This window comes from Scophthalmus maximus, chromosome 5, assembly GCF_022379125.1.
Source record: "Scophthalmus maximus strain ysfricsl-2021 chromosome 5, ASM2237912v1, whole genome shotgun sequence".
NCBI classification, from domain to species: domain Eukaryota; kingdom Metazoa; phylum Chordata; class Actinopteri; order Pleuronectiformes; family Scophthalmidae; genus Scophthalmus; species Scophthalmus maximus.
The window spans coordinates 26,472,501-26,490,000 of record NC_061519.1 but is presented as its reverse complement, the minus strand read 5'-3'; the positions used below and the strand labels follow the sequence as shown (position 1 = coordinate 26,490,000).

Below are 17,500 nucleotides of genomic sequence, written 5' to 3'. Positions count from 1 at the left end.
GACGAGCGTTTGCTCTTATTGGCCCTTGACTCCGCGTGTCACAGCTGCGCAGCGTCTCCACTTCTCGACGCGTCATTAAAATATATTTCCGCTCCATCACGACACGAGCTGCCTTGTGTCTCCCGACTCTCGTCTGTGTGTGTTTGTTATTTTTCCCCTCGTGAGATTCCCGCGTTGCCTGGCAACAGCAGCAGCAGCAGCAGCAGCAGCATCATATTTTCCTCCACATGTTTGTGTTTTGTCTCTGGGAGTCTCTCTCCTGCTGAGGACGAGACGCAGATCTGCCAATCGAGCATGTTCAGCAAAGCATTCTGGGGTTTTAGCGCGCGCGGACCGCCTCCCGGTCCCGGGGGAATTTTAAAATGTCAGCTGTAATAATCCACGACAGACAAGAAATGTCCCCTGACCAGTCAAACAATCTTTAATATATATTTTTAATTCAAGGCCAAGTTGTTGAACATTGCATCATCAGACGTTGGCAGCGGAGGATTGTTAATAATTCTGTGGAGTTCAGATTCTCACATGTTCCTGGCAGAGTTATTGCGACACGTAAATAATGAACAGCTGTTGGTGCTTCGTGTATTCGAGAACAAATCCTCAATAGCTCTAATCCATATTTTCATGTCAACAATGAAGTAATGTGCGTGATGTGACGTGAAAGGTTTTGAGATTCTGAGATTCATCACTGGAGTTTCACCGTTTTAGCATCATTCATGTCGTTGTCTTGGTTTTTTTACTTTACTTTGTTTACCGTTCTATAATTATGGTTGCGAAACGTCGCATGTGATTGGTTGAACAGTAGATTTGTATTGCCAGTTCCCTCTGATAATGGCAGATATTAAAACAGGGCTGCAATTAAACGATTATTTTCATTAAAAGTCGATTGTCAAAATAGTTGCCAATTGATTTAGAAGTTGATTAAATATGGCGGAAAAGCAAAAGAGGAGAGGTACCTATTGTACGTTGACTGCTGCTGGCTTGCAAAGTTGTGAGGCCCCCCCCCCCCCCGTAAAGAACATCGACGAGGAATTTCTTTTGCCATGAAACTCTGCGTGGAACGTTGTAACCGTGACAACGGAGGTCGTCTGAGAGCAACAGTCCGAGATGGACCCGGGGTCTGACGACGAGCGACCCGCGCGAAGAGTCGGCGTCTCTTTCTGTTGTTGCTGTTTGGTGCCGGAGGTCGTCGATTCTTCTCAGGGAACTGGGTCATCTCCTGTTCGCGCTCGTCCCAACACTGTCAGTGTCGTCACGCCGCGGGCAATATGGAAATCACGAGCCAAACATGAGCGCACCAATCCACACCTCGGAGCTGAGGAAATAGACTGTGACACCCACAGGCCGTCCCTCTGTTGTCTCGAAATGTAGCCTATTGTACGTATTAATATCGGGATCAATCAATAAATCAATCAAAGATCAGTTATTTTTCGCATGGTTTCATTCAATATTTCTTGTAGACGAAGTTAGTAACTTTTCCCTTTTGTCACCGTGAGCTGGTAATACTTACGATCAGTGTGTTCTTCTGTCCCGTCCCGCTCAGACACGTCCTCCGGCTCGGAGGGCGAGGGTCAGGGGGGCGACGGCGACGGAGGGGAAGGAGGCGACGGCGAAGAGGAGGACGGAGGAGGAGGCGGCGGCGGCGGCGGCGGCGGGACCTCGTCCAGCCGAGAGGGGAGCATCAGCATGGAGCACTGGATCAGCCGGGCCATGCACGGCACCTCGTCCACCACCACCACCACCTCGTCCACGGCCTCGTCCTCCTCCTCCTCCACGCGCAGCGGCGGCAGCGGGGCGGCCGGCGGCAGGCTGGCCGACGTCCTGGCGCAGCACGTCCACATCTCCGCCCACCACCACCACAACCACCGCCGCCACCACCACCACCACCACCACCATCACCACAAGACAGGTACGATGTCAGCGTGTGAATGTCCCTAATCCCGGAGCTTAATCCCGCCCCCCTTCAGGAAACTGTTGACGCGGAGGGTTTTAACTCCTGAGACCTTTGACGTCCTGAGCGAGGCCCAGAGATTCTTATCCACTTACAAACACCTTTAGCAAAATAAAGACTCTTAAAACAAAAGCAAGATTCCATAGAAGACATTAGCCACATCAGGAAGGACTTTGGCAAAGTCCTGGCACACTTGGGAAACATCCAACTTAAGCTAAATCCAAACCCTATAAGCAGAATCCCTAGAATCAAATACAAACATATTTTTTAAAACATACAGAACACGTCCAAACACCTTCAGCAAACTCCAGATGACTTCAAATGAATACAGAGGATTGTTATCCACGTCTACACGTCTTTGGTTTAGTCCTGGTACATCGCACCGAAGGCCAGACTCTCTCGTGCCGCGTCCACACGCAACGGAACATTTTTGGGAATATCCGTCCGTTCTCTGTCGGACGCTGTCGTCGTGACGTCGGTGACGTCGGTGACGTCGGGAGGATCTCAGCGCTGACGGGCTGACGGGACATTGCGCCACGCGAGTTCTCCTCTTCAAGGCGCGAGACGAACAAGACTTTTGTCTGAATCTCCAGTTTGGATCGAAATCTTGCAACGTATTTCTCCGGAGTTATGTTAAATACATTATTATACACATTATTACATTATTAATCACTATTATTGTAGGAGTTATGAGCAAAATGTCCCATTTCTCCCTCTACTTTTTAGCTTCTCAAGAACCGAATAATAAACCGTGCACTCAGACTATTTCGTATATTTCGTTGTGGACCCTGTTGACGTCCCGCTGTGACTCTCACAGCGGGACGTCAACAGGGTCCTTGTCTTTAAAAGGAAGCAACTTGTCCTTGAGTTTTCTTTGTAACTGCTGGGTGAAGTTCTAGTTCTGCTGCTGAGAGGTTTCCCAATGAAGCCAGAGTCTTCTGAAGTGTCCGTGGAGTGAGAACTGGATGTTGAGCGTGTGGAGGTGTTGAAGTGTGTGAATTCTGCTTCTGTTCCCTGTTTAACTTCCGCCTGGGATTCGTTTTCTTCAGCTGGACATTTATCTTTACATCGTTTCCCTTCCAACCACGAGATCACAGTGTTTTTCCTTCTCGGCGCCAAGCGCTGCAGCAGGTCGGACGTTTCTCTCCGGCCGCTTCAACCCACGTTCAAATTCGTACAGTTGCCTGCTGCTGCTGCAGAATCCTCCCCGTGGTCGAAGACGGCTTTGTTGTCATGCTGGCCCAGTTGGTATCCACATCTGAAGATGGTGCGAGGTCGGACGCAGGGAGCGCCCCCGCCCGCCCCCGCCAGCCCCCGCCAGCCCCCACCAGCCCCCACCAGCCCCCGCCCGCCCCCGCCGGCCCCCACCAGCCCCCGCCCGCCCCCGCCAGCCCCCGCCCGCCCCCGCCCGGTCGGCCTCCTGCTCCGTCACTGCTCTGGCAGGAACGGTTGACTGTTTGTTTGTGGGGGGGTTCTTTTCGGGACCATTTCCTGCGTCACCCGTTCCCCCGCAGTCTCACACAAGTCAGAGGGACGTGGACGGAGGGAGCAGCTGGTGGAGGCACACGGGGGCCTCGACAGGAAAGTGTGAAAAGTTCAAAGCAGCACTTGGCATCGAAGGTAAAAAAAGAAAAGAGAAAATCACAGACGACATGACAGCTCCGCAAAAGTGAGGCCAAATCATCGGGATCAGTATAGGTCATAAGCCCCGCCCCCTCCGTGTGAGCAGATGGCACATGGTCCAAACTAAAAAAAGAGGTTCACATGAAAAACGTTTTGCCCAAAGATGGTTTCTGTCATTTAAATCCTCTCGGTCGCAGATCTGTTTCTCATTTAGCTCGTTCAAAGCCGAAACAGCCTCCAGTGTGTGTGTGTGTGTAAATACTTAAGGGAGATTGTGTTTTCCATATACTTTGATTCCAGCCTGGATTTTCACTCGGCTCTTATCAGAACAGCTCAGCCTGCGAGTGCAGATAACGTGCAGATATCTCTCCCTTCATCGTCGCGGGATCTCTGCAGGCGGTCTGGTGGTTCATGCTTCGCTTTTCAATCATCACACTGCAGCAAACGCACGAGCATCAAAGAGAACAACTGAATGAGCTTTCGCTGAATGAGCCTGACAGTAGAGGGGCTTCCTGGATCCGCCCTTTTATCCATATCCACGAGGGGTCTTCCTCGGGGCATTCCCCACCCCTCCACAAAACTTCATGTAAATTGGTTCAGTGGCTCTCGGAGGAATCCTGATGACGAATCCCTGCAGGAGAACAAGGAAAAGGGATTTGGGGGAAAACTGCACGTCACCTGATAAAAGTATGTATGGAAAAGTTTTCGTGACATATTTAATGACCTGTGCTTCATTCAATACATTTAAAGGCACGACTTGATTTAGAAATGCAGCTTTTTCCATATTTATATGAAGCTATAAACAAAGTTTACACAAAACTGAAATCGTTACCAATCGGTCAATCGATTTGTCTCAGGGGACAGAAAGAATATCGGCCCCTTCTCTCTCGGACACTTCGGCGTGCGGGAAAGTGGGGAATCGAACCGGCGACCTGCGGGTTAGTGGGGTCGACCGTCTCCACCTCCTGTCACATTGGTTAAAATCCGACCTTTAGAAGAGAAAGTGTCCGTCCTGAGAGGAAAGATGCAGGATTTGTAAAAGTACGACGAGTCAAGAATCTCTCATCTCTTTGCGTTGGATGAACTCTCAAGTTCCTCGGTCGCATCAGCACCTGATGAATCACATCCAGGGACCTGTCGTCCCGGTGCCCCCCCCCCCCCCCCCCCCCCCCCCCCCCCCCCGGAGACCACCGGAGCTACGCTGCAAACCCAGCGGACCCCGTCCGAGACGTCAAGCCTTGATTACATGGAATATGGGAACGCGTCCAGACCGATGTTAATGGATTCAGGGTTGTTTTCTCCTCCTGACAATGACGAATGGCTGATTAAAGGTCTGGTCTGAAGCCGTTCCTCCAAGTGAACGCTCATGGTTCCCAGCAGCAGGAAGTCACCGTGTTTTTTCTTTTTTCCCTCCGGCGATCGACCCGCGACGGAGGAAAAAGACCACTTCAATAAATGAAAAGTCTCGTCCGCTGCTTCTTCACTTGCCAGACGTTGATCTGTGCCAAGCATCGAGCTCGTGGCTCTTTCGAACCACAGATCCTGTTGTTCTAGATTTCTTCACGTCTGGATGATAGTGAGAAGCGTTTTCTCATCCAGACAAAAGCGCTGCGGCTACACATTCTTCTGATACGGCAAGTTTGTGATTCCAGGCAGCAGATTGTGAGAGAAACAAAGCTGCGTGAAAAACAAGAGAGCGACAGCCGCCATTCCACTTCCATCTGCTCTTCTCTCCGGCTCCGATGAAACGGCCGTTTTGAAAGCGAGATTGACTCTGGCTGAGCAAACTACTATGAGAGCACGCTGCGTAATCAGTCAAATCAATAGACAACGGCAAACGGAGCGACCTTGAAACGAAAGGAAGGACTCGTCCAGACGAAGCTGCTCTCCGGCCTCTCCCTAAAAGCATTGTTGATTATCCTCATCAACGATTCACACACGCACGCACGCACGATTCATGCATCTACGACTTAGCATTGAAATTGCACAACACGTCCCGTATAAAACTCGTGAGCAGCGAAGAAGCGATTGGAGCAGCGAGCGCGTGACGGACGCCACTGGGCGGGAAACGAGTTCGGTCTGAGGTTAAAGACGACATCGCCGCCTGGCTGCCTATTTGGGGTCCGACGCGCTAACCACTAGGCCAAAAACCCCGGGGTTGCAGCGCCACCTCCCAGTGATGTTTACACGCAGGACCCACAGCTAACGGGACGGGGAAGGACACATTCCCTGGATAGTTCAGTGATTTCAAAGTGGGGTTGTATGAGTTACTTATGCATAGTTAATATGTGACTTTGTGGAGATGGTGATCAGCAATGTCATTTAACGGAGATTGGAGGAGAAGTGAAAGTAGCGTAAGTCTGAGTCCCACTGTTGCAGAGGGGACCACCGAAAAAAGTCTTTTTAGCCACATTTTTAAATGCTTACCTAAAAAAAAACCCTGTTCCATTGTACACTAAAGGCAAATTTTTTTCACTGCTTCAGTTTTCCACCAGACAGACGTTTAACTTTGCACTTTTTTTCAAGTGTACTCCGGCCATCTTTTACTGCGCCCGATAGCTCTGAGTCGAACAGCTGATTTGCAGAGTGATACTGCACCGAGTTGCGAGTTGGCGCAGTTACACATGAAACATTCCCCTCTGCAACAGTGGGACTCAGACTGACGCTACTTCCTCTTCTCCCCCAAACTCCGATAAAATGACATTGCTGATCTCCATCTCCATAAGGCGACGTATTAACTATGCATAAGAGACTCATACAACCCCACTTCAAAATCACTGGACATTCCCTTTGACGTGTCCATTGTTTCTCATCTCCGGCTTTGTTTCTTTCGTTTCTCTTAACTCGGAGAAGCTCAGTACAACGACAGCTCTGCTTGGTGAAGACGAGTCCCCACGCATGAGGCGAGCACACCAACCTGGGAATGGTGGGAGGTGGGACTCCATCGGTGCGACGGCACCATCACCGCTCACCTTCTGCCTGTAACCTTCTTGTTGTTGTTGCTACAACCACGTCCCAGTACTCCCCACTTTGCTACGGGTGCCGATATCATTTCAGTAAATCACGTGACGATGAGTCTTTCTGTCTGAAACGATCAAACCGCCTTCAAACCCTCCGTGACCCACAGCGTCCTCGTCCCTGATTGAACTCCCTCAGTTCGCCTGATTGGTATTCCAGCAGTGACGGTGGCATTCATCATCATCATCGTCATCATCAACCTCCTCCTCCTCCTCCTCATCAGTCGGGCTGCTCTTCCTCCCTGTCACACATCATCATAAATACATTTTGATGAGGTCACCAGAGTCGACACACACACACACACACACACACGCACAGGCAGGGTTCAGACAGCGAACGGCGAGTTGGATGTGGCTCAATCAGACGGTGCAGATGTTGCAGAGACGGAATTGTGCAGCGCGCCACAGTAATTAGCATGCCTGCGCCGTGCGCCGCCCTATTGATATGCAGTCCGTGTCTTGAGTAAAGAATTCTGTTTGGTCTCGCCGGCCTTGGCTTCGGCGCTTTGCGGAGGAATCGTCTCTCACTGCACTCGTGTCTTCAAAACTCTCTCACTTCACTGCAAATCGTTCCTTTTCATCGTTGAGTGTTTGTCAAGGAGCTCAAATCGCACGTCATCGTCGGAGAGAACCAGACGCATCTCGTGCATCAGAACTCTGTTAGCGCTTTGCGTCTGGCGTCGCCGTCGCCGGGCCTTGTCGTTGGAGTAATGATGAAAACATTGGCAAGAGAAATGAACAGATGACGGGTGAATGGCCACAAATGGAAGAAATGAAGAAACAGAACTTGGACACTAAGTTGTATTGGACAATAAAACTGGTTTAAATCCAGTGAACTGAATTCAAATGCAGAGATTTGATCACTCAGTTAATTTCTCAACATATATAGTGTGAAGCGTCTATGGTGCATGGGTCTACATTGACATTCTATCCCTTTAATATTCATGCTCACTCTCTCAGAGAGAACAAGCAATGATGAAATATTAAGTAAGAGAGAGATCAGAGTAAAACTTACAGTGTTCGACGCTTACTCATCATCCTCGTGTGTTATAACAGCCGGACGTCATGATTAACCACATCACGTCCGTGTCACGTACCTTCACAGTCTAACTGCTCCTGAGTGTAAGAAATGTTTTAACAGCCAGACGTGTGAGGGTGTGGGGGTACTAACCAGGCCTTCCTTCCTTCCTTCCCTCCTCGACCCCCGTCCCCACGTTCTCTCACATCCCAGAGAACCACTCTGCCCCTCCAGATGTCACCGGCTACACCAACAACACGGCCGGCGGCGCCGATGGCATCCAGGTGGAGAGAGCCCCAGGCGCCGCGGTCCAGAGGCAGACGCCCAAGTACGGCAACGCCGAGCTGATGGAGACGGGAGATGGTGAGTGCAACTTTATTTGTTCAATGATTAAACCTTGGGATTCCAAGAGACGAGTTCACCGGTTGGGTGTTCCTTGACTTCAAGCCGCAATCGGACGCGTCGGAGTCGTTCCTTCTCAGGCGTCAAGTGTCGTTCGGTCTGACGCTTCAGAGTCGTGCCATCGGACGTGTCAAGAGTCCTTCAGTCTGACGCATCAAGAGTCGTTTCGTCGGACGCGTCAAGAGTCGTTTTGTCTGACGCGTCAAGAGTCGTTTTGTCTGACGCGTCAAGAGTCGTGCCGTCGGACGCGTCAAGAGTCGTGCCGTCGGACGCGTCAAGAGTCGTGCCGTCGGACGCGTCAACAGTCAACAGAGATTGAGCTTCAGTCAAACCAAAATTGTATCATAAACCGTTTTGGTCTTTGGATTTTCGAGGATTAAAAGTTTTGATTATGTGTGTGTGTGTGTGTGTGTGTGTGTGTGTGTGTGTGTGTGTGTGTGTGTGTGTGTGTGTGTGTGTGTGTGTGTGTGTGTGTGTGTGTGTGTGTGTGTGTGTGTGTGTGTGTGTGTGTGTTCTTCCGCCTGCAGGTGTCCCAGTCAGCAGCAGAGTTTCAGCCAAGATTCAGCAACTGGTCAACACCCTGAAGAGACCGAAGCGGCCGCCGCTCAGGGAGTTCTTTGTGGACGACTTCGAGGAGCTGCTGGAGGGTAAAACGCCTTCGTACACCTCTCTCCTTCTGTTCTTATGTTTCGTTAGCAGAGATACAAATGACTATAACTAATATGAAACGCCAAAAAACTCCAGCGAGCTTGTACGTATCAGCGAGGCCTCGGCGGGAGGTTGAATGTTTTAACGCTCCTTTGAGGTTGTACAGGTTGAAGAGAGCGGGAGGAGATATCGAAGCATTTTCCAGTCGCAGAATAATCCACAGGGATAAATCACAGTCTGAATCTGACTGATGAATATTTCCTTTTGTTTTCAGCGTCAGAAGCTGCAAAGCCAGAAGTTAAATTAATAATTTACGCGTGAATAACAAACGTTGGTTTGTTATTCTTGTCTGTGATACAAGCAAGGATAAATACGTGTCTTCATGCTGTTAAACCAAACGAAACCAAGTGAATGTTAAGATGGTGCAGGAACAATTGCAGAGTGGAACTCAAATAATAATAATTTATGACTTTGGTCCTTTTCGTGTTTTTAAAAATCTAAAATCTAACGGTAGCGTCCCACTTCCCTTCTCCCCTGGCCTCGCTCCAGTCCAGCAGCCGGACCCCAATCAGCCCAAGGCCGAGGGGGCCCAGATGGTGGCCATGCGGGGCGAGCAGCTGGGCGTCGTGACAAACTGGCCCCCGTCCCTGGAGGCGGCCCTGCAGCGGTGGGGCACCATCTCCCCGAAGGCCCCCTGCCTCACCACCATGGACACCAACGGCAAGCCGCTCTACGTGCTGACCTACGGTGAGCAGACACCTCAGGGTCTTTTTTTTTTATATCAATGATGCCGAATTTCGGGATTTGACGTCCAGCTGACGGAGGCAGTGTTGAAATGTTTGGAAAGTTCCAAGACGCTGTTGGAAAATAGGAAAGCTATTTATGTATTTCCATTTTATTTTGAACAAAAGAAGCCGAGTTTCCCAAAGTTTGAGATACATAAACACGGGCAGCCCGGCCCCAAGTAATTTAATAAAACTGGAACAAGATCGGAAACCTGGTGTTCGATGCTGGTTTTCGGTACGTGACAGTTTTCAATCCTCAAGTGTTTGCAAGACTAAATGTAGATGAAGATGAATAATCCCAAAACTTGTAGGTTGTGGTCGATGATTATATCTCAGCTGATCAACTGTAGCACCGAACAATGTGCTGCGCCCGCTGTGTGTGCGTAACGCCACTGACGGCAGCTCAGCACGTTAGCAACGTGCGACAGCTGCTCTGCTGCGGAGAGACGGAGCTTTGGTTTCAACGTTAAAGACCAAGTTTTCAGCAAATTAACTATTGTTGCGTTACCGGCGCGAGGAAGCGTCGCTCTGTCGGACACTGACGTCGGGAGGATCTCAACGGTCATTGGCTTTTGCGGCAAGATTAGTATTCAAATGTACAACATTTTACACGTACACACACACACATACACACACACACACACACACACACACACACACACACACACACACACACACACACACACACACACACTATCATAAACCCAAATGATTAATATTATAGGGAGCAACTTCATTACAGGAGCAATGTTCTTTAAATAGGCGTTCAGTTTGTGACAGAGAGAGAGAGAGAGTGTGTGTGTGTGTGGGTGTGTGTGTATCAGAAAAACTGATTTGTGCGATTTGAGGCGATGTGTGCGCTCACCAGACTGTGAAATGTCTTCAGCCAGCGCTCAGGAGTCCTCCACCGGAGAGACAACAACACGGTGAGACCGTGTGTGTGTGTGCGTGTGTGTGTGTGTGTGTGTGTGTGTGTGTGTGTGTTTGCAGTGCTGTTTCTGAATCTGAATCTATCTTCCTTTATCTTTCATTCCTGTCAAGCGTCGTCGCTTTGATGTCAGCCAACAAGGACAAACTTGCCCCCCCCAACACACACACACACACACACACACACACACACACACACACACACACACACACAGTATCGTTTCACGCAACCATCACCACGCTGCACTGCTGATAACCCCACATAATTGGCAGGAGAGAAACATTTTCATATTCATAAAACAAGTTTCCAGTGAGCCAAGAGTTTCTCTGGGAGCTTTGATCTTCTATAAACAGTCTGGCAAAAAACATTTTTGTTGTTGTATTTAAACCAATATATCGCGTTATTGATAAAGACACTTGGATTTCTGTCCAGCATGTGGAGGAAACATAAGACTCTGTGTGATGTGTTTTCATCTCTTTCTGTGATCATCATGTGAGTGTTTACTGTCCCCCACAAAACTACGGAGGCCAACTGCCCCCAGCTGACATCAGCTCAGCACCACTTATAATGTTCCCCCAGAACCGTTCCTGGACTGACTCGTGATGTCCCATCACAAGCCTCCAGAACATCTTCGGTTCTCCTTGTTATGAATTATTTTGTGTATTTTGCGTTCTGTCAAAGGACATTCCTTCATTTGGTGTTTTGTTGATGGTATTGGGGAACAAGACGTCCTAGCGGTCCAAAACAATAACCAAGAGACCCTAGAAACTCCTAGAGAACCTTTAGAACCTCTACATTTAATTAAAACCAATAAAACCTTCCAAAACTATATGTAGAACCTTCCAATCCACCATTATGACTGCCAAAGAACTTCTGAGACAACCTAGAACCTCCTCACTGACCACTAAAACCACTCAGGGACTCCTCCGGTAACCATACCATAATAGAATATCTGAAGTCAACACTTAAAAATTCTAAACAACCCCTAAAATAACCTAGATGACCTCTAGAACCTTATCATTGACAACTCAAACTTCCAAAACTACACCTAGATGACTTTTAGAACCTCGAAAGAACTCATCACTGACCACTCCAACCTTGTAAAGGACTTCCATAAAGGACCCCTGAAGCCATACGCAGAACCTCTTCGGTGACCACTTCAATCTTCTAAACAACCCCTGGAACCACCGAAAGGAGCTCTTGAACCTTGTCATTAACCACTGCAACTTCCAAAAATACACGTAGAACCTTCTAGATAACCTTTAAAACCTCCAAATAACATAGAAAGGACATAGAACCCTCCTCACTGACCACTACAACCGTGTAAAGGACCTCCATAAAGAACCACTGAGTGACTCCTCCTATAAAGCCATACGTAGAACCTCTTCAGTGACCACTTTTAAACAACCCCTAGAACCACCTACAGGACCTCATGACAACGAAAACTTCCAAAGCTACATGTAGAACCTTCTAAGTGACCATTAGAACGTCCGACAGATTTAATATATTTCTTGGCTCAAGGGTGGAAGCCATAAAGTCTAAAATACTAAGATAATCATTTCTCAGATGGTGTCATCATGAACTGAAATCTGTCTAAGTTATTGACCTACTCCCCGTCAGAAAAAAGAAACTGTTTTACCTCTGTTTTGTTCATCGAGTCATTTTGTGAGAGTAGCTGTGTTTCTCAAATTGGGGGAATATCAAATTTCAGAACAAAAGTATCCCTTTTATTCAATCACGCTCCACGATTAGACGGTTTTCTTTCTCCCTCCTCTCGGTTTCAGAGGACAAAAGGCTACTGGGCAAATCGTTCACGGGTAAATTGAGTAACGTCATCCTAAAAAGCCAGACGCACAGAAACACTCTGATAACATCTGGAGCTGCAGCCCTCTGATTTGGACACGGCCGAGTTTGGACAAGTGCTTTCTAAAATGCCAGCGGGGAACATTGTCCTCTCGTTGCTGAAGAACGATGGCGAACGTGTTTTCCAGCTGGACGGTGGCTGCTGCATGTCACGTCCAGCGTGCCCACTGTGAGGCCTCATCCGAGGCATCGCATACCCCATCTAATGCCTCAGGCCGCACATCTTACACTTACAGACAATGTGTATTTTCAGTTTGTTCGTCGCGGGGCATTTGGGTTTATATTTACTTTCTTGAAGTTACTACAGCAGTCCAGATAAACGAGAGACGTCACAAGACGATGAAGAGGATAGAGACCACCGATCCAATAAAGCGCAGCATTTATCAGACAAAGAGCCAGATTGGTTTTTTTCCTCTTCCGAGTTGGAGGAGACCAAACCTGAAGCTAAAGGGAGAAGAAATAATGGACTTGGATTCATCAGGCGGACAGATGTGTTTCTCCGGGGAATGTAAATGTTGCTTCTTTGTCTGCTGGATGTGGAAATGGTAAACCTTTTTGCAATATTATGTTTTACACCTTGAGGCAGAAAGTAATTAGTTCCTGCCATTTGAAGCTAAACCTGCATTTTTAAAATTTCTACTGAAAAACACCTACAAGGAATTTTTTTTCCCAAAAGCGAAACGAAAACAAACAGTTTTTTAAGAGCTCCTCCATCATCAATCCTTTTTTCGGGAAGCGCCGTGGATTTGCAGTAGTGGCAAAGCCACACAAAGCGGATGTGCCGACTGGTGCTAAAGCCAGTGGCCGACTTCCTCGCTCACTCTCCGCCGAGCACGGCACAAACAGCAGCTCGTGTCAAAAGAGCCCGGGCTGCCCGCACAGAGCCATAAGAGTTTTATCCTCCATTTCTGATACGACGTTGGGACGCGATGACGCGAGTTCACACATTTCAACTCGAGCCAGACAAACGGATGACGTGAATCTTCGCCTCTTGGTGTTATTCGCGTCATCCGCTTTGCCCGGCACGGAATTCCTCATCTACTCGCGTCTTTGCATTGACTTTGTATGTAATCCCATTGCGTTTGTGTGTGAACGCACCATCATCCGTCATGGAAGCACATGAACACCACGTTGAAGCGTGTAGTCAATGGTCTACACGGCGTGTTTTGGTCAGTATGACTTCAACCAGCTGTCAGGTTTCCTCCACCGAACTCCACATCGGAGCCTGTGAGCAGTTCTACATTTGTGCTATTTAAACTCTCCTGGTCGTCCATAATGAAAGTGAATGGAAAACACAATCAACTTTATCCCCCTTGAACACGCGATTGCCTGTTTTTTTAAATTCCCCCAGTGACGAATGAATTCATTTGTTGTCGCCGAATCACTGCCGCTCTGCCGTCGTTTGCAACTTCCCTTTCTCTCCAAGTCTACTTTTCCTCCTGGGATTCCCAAAACTCTCCTTTTCCTCAACTCATTATTTCTGACAAAAAACAAAAATCCATCCACCCTCGGTTGCTCGTGCGTGACGTCTGCATCTGCCTGTCGGAATCAGGCGAAAGAAAGCGAAGGACGGGAACTGATTCTGCTGCTGTGAGTCATTGTCATTGTCATTATTCCACGGAGGGAACGTGGCCCTGCAGGGGAAGGTGAATCTGATTGGGAAGATAGTTCATATATATACAGTATATATAGTTATAACCTGACCTTCTGTGTAAAGTGAAACTGATGCGGATGTTACGAATGATTCTAGTTTCCGTGCCTGAAATATATTCACGCACATGGATCCAATTACGCTGCAGTCCCTAAATCTTATTACAGGTCATAAAACATTCCCCTGACAATTTACACTTTTTACCTCCTGACTGCGTTATTATAATCATTATTGTTATTATAATAACGCCTCCGACTCCGATGTGGTCGTTTCATACCGTTTCTTTTCTTTTTTCTTTCCTTTGCCGGGTTGTATTTTTAACCGTGTGCTGATGCTTTGTGTCCACTCGCAGGTAAACTTTGGTCCAGAAGTGTGAAGGTGGCCTACAACCTGCTGCACAAACTGGGATCCAAACAGGAACCACTGGTCCGACCGGGAGACCGGGTGAGAAACACACAGACACACAGACTACACGGTCCACGACGGATGGACATGGAGATACTCCCAGAGAGACCAACGGTGGTGCTCACGTGACACATCGCCGCTTCGATTCTTCAGTGTTTCATGTGTTTCCAGCTCCACGGACAAATTTCAATCCCAGATTGAGTTCTGCTTCTTACGGTATTGAAGTGGACGTAGAAATCTCAACAGACGGAGGTTTCATAACTCGAGGGAGGCAAAGATCGATCCAGCTGCGATGCTCGATACGACTAGGGGTTGGACGAGAGAGAACTTTGTTCGAGAGATTTACTTGTATTACTATAAATATTAGTGCGATATATTTTTATTATATCGCAATATTTTTTAAATCTCACTGCAGAGATTAAACATGCTTGCAAAAAGGGGAAAATCACAACCAATGTTAAATTTAACAAAACAGCATCATTCAGAACAGGCAATTTATTTATTTATTAGCTTCGTCCACAGCGATCTCTCTCGCTCTGTGTGTGTGTGCGTGTGTGTGTGTGTGCGTGTGTGTGTGTGTGTTTGTGTGTGTGCGTGGGTGTGTCTGAGACTGAAGCGAGTCTTGTGCCGGCGGCTTAACAAAACTTTACGCGACATTTTGTAGGTGCGGTTTTCCCGATATAGTCATTTAATACATCTCATGTAGACATCGAATATATTCGAGATCCCCCCCCCCCCCCCCCGCCCAGCAGAGGATCACAAAAAAATTGCAAAAAATACAATAAAATATTTTTTAAAAAGCTATTTACATTTGTGCATGAGTGCAAAGTATTTGCCTTGTGAACGAAGGCGAGAACAAGAAAGTGTTGGTGTTTATTTTTTTTAATATTTGTAATTTGGGGTCGACTGATCCTTTAACAGCCGTCGGGAAATGGCGCTCGCCGGCACCAGAACTGTATTTCCTCTGTCGCCTCTTTTTCTTAAAAACCTCACAGAGCAGCTGGGTGAAGCAGCAGCGGCTTCGTCGACGTCACCTCTCAAAAATCTGTGCTATCATCACGTCGGACTCGATCTTCATTATCCAGCGCATGAGACGGAAAGAAGGGGGTTCGGTCACAGTCCCACGTGGGACGTCCCGCTCCCCTTCCTCGCCACGGTGTCTTTCATCTTTTATTCTGAGCTCGGCTTGTATCGCTTCCACTGGAGACTCGAGTCATGCCGGCGCAAGGCCAGTGTGTGTGTGTGTGTGTGTGTGTGTGTGTGTGTGTGTGTGTGTGTGTGTGTGTGTGTGTGTGTGTGTGTGTGTGTGTGTGTGTGTGTGTGTGTGTGTGTGTGTGTGTGTGTGTGTGTGTGTGTGCGCGCGTGTGTTTTTAATTACTGTAAAACTCATTTTTCTTGCAGCTCAGTGTGATTTACAAACTGCTCCTTTTCTCTGTTTAACTGGAGTCTTAATAAGTCGCGCTCAGGGAAATTACAGCGTTGTTTGAAGACGTGTGTGTGTGTGTGTGTGTGTGTGTGTGTGTGTGATGATTACAGACAGAAATGTGTGTAAAGGCTGAGGGGGGGATTTAATCACAGAAGTCGTTTCTCTGTGAAAAGTACATCAGAGGTTGTTTTTTTAATTCTATGTGGTGTGATTCTACAAAGATTTTCTCACAGCAGTTTGCAGGAAACGATCCTGGTGACGAGTCGGATGAGGTTCCACTTTCAGAACCGGGAATTGCTTTAGTGTAATTGTCTTTTTTTAAGAAGAAGAAGAAGACGAAGTGTATTTCTCACTGGTTGGGATGTGACATGTTCCCCAACGTCACATAATCCGTGCAAACAAACAGCGTCACCCTCATGAAACACACGTTGTCATAGCGACCTGCGGAGACCAATAAAAACTCTCCGCTCCCTTTGAAACAGTTTACGCGACGCTGTCGTAATCTCCGCGGCCTCAGAGACGCAGATCCGCCTCCGCTCGCTCGCAGCATCCAAGACATGAAACCTGAACGTCTCCGACAGCAAAGCCTCATTACACCGCCGTCATTCACTCAGGTGCACTTAGCTCGTAGTGCAGCTTCACACACACACACACACACACACACACACACACACACACACACACACACTGCTCAGTACTGTACATGGAAGCTATTAAGCAGCACTTAAGCCTTGAGTTCGTTCACCATTATGATCATAACCAGACGCTGGAGCCGAACTGGATCCAACACGTGAGAGCGGGTGTGTGTGTGTGTGTGTGTGTGTGTGTGTGTGTGTGTGTGTGTGTGTGTGTGTGTGTGTGTGTGTGGCAAACATGTTTCGGAGGAGATGCCATGAGGTAGATAATGAAAGATAACGATCTCGAGATGATTTCGCCAACAAGGAAAAGACGTCACATCAAGACGAACCAACACCTGAAAAGAGAAAAAAAATATCCATCGTGTTTCCCATAAAAACTCCAAGATTATGTTTTTTGTTTTGTCCACACGCCAAAGATGTTCAGTTTTACTGTCATAGAGGAGCAAAGAAACCAGAGCACATTCACGGGGCCGGCGGAGGAGGGGTGGGGGCGTCGGAGAGGCGGTCGACCAGGTTCCCCCCCCGACACATTCGGCCTCTTCTCCCGATAAGACCAATTATCTGCTCCGATGAATCTCTGGCTCGTATCCGTGATCATCTCCCGGCGGCGGCGTCACTCGCACGAAACGTGCCGCGAGCACCCTTCTTTCTTTCCCATGTGTTTCCCAGCTGTAACCTCCCTCCCCGTCTGTCCCGTCTCCTCCCGCCTGCAGGTGGCGCTGGTGTTCCCGAACAACGACCCGGCCGCCTTCATGACGGCCTTCTACGGCTGCCTGCTGGCTGAGGTCGTCCCCGTGCCCATCGAAGTGCCGCTGACCCGGAAGGTGAGTGTTCGGGGTCGAGGTTGAAATGTCAAATTGTCTCAGGAAGTTTCCTAAGTCTTGAGGTGACGCGGGCGTGTTTCCTCAGCACCGTGATAAGAGCTGTTCAGATTCTCTAAGTGCACGGGAAAGGAGCTTCACTGCTTCACTGTAAGGAGATATAGACCCACAATTCATTGCGGCAGCGATATTTAATGTGACTCGTCATGAAGGACGTAAACGATTCAATCTGAAGTAGGAGAAGAAGAGTATGAATATGAATATGATCCAGTAGAGACGTCATCATGTCAGTTACTGTTACACATGAGTCATAACATGTGATGTCAC

The 17,500-nt window shown here is 48.2% G+C and overlaps 1 protein-coding gene across 10 annotated transcripts in view; it reads left to right on the top strand.

Moving 5' to 3' along the window:
• The window catches only part of LOC118310878 (disco-interacting protein 2 homolog C), a 106,028-nt gene that overhangs the window by 60,767 nt on the left and 27,761 nt on the right, over window positions 1-17,500 (top strand). For 6 of the 10 annotated variants that reach the window (XM_035634199.2, XM_035634197.2, XM_035634202.2 and 3 more), the window contains exons 5-10: window positions 1,514-1,906; window positions 7,820-7,969; window positions 8,536-8,655; window positions 9,206-9,403; window positions 14,236-14,327; window positions 17,066-17,176. In XM_035634199.2, the coding sequence (XP_035490092.2) occupies window positions 1,514-1,906; window positions 7,820-7,969; window positions 8,536-8,655; window positions 9,206-9,403; window positions 14,236-14,327; window positions 17,066-17,176 (1,064 nt within the window). The remainder of the gene's footprint in view (window positions 1-1,513; window positions 1,907-7,819; window positions 7,970-8,535; window positions 8,656-9,205; window positions 9,404-14,235; window positions 14,328-17,065; window positions 17,177-17,500) is intronic. The other 4 variants (XM_047331949.1, XM_035634200.2, XM_047331948.1 and 1 more) reach the window with 2 other exon arrangements.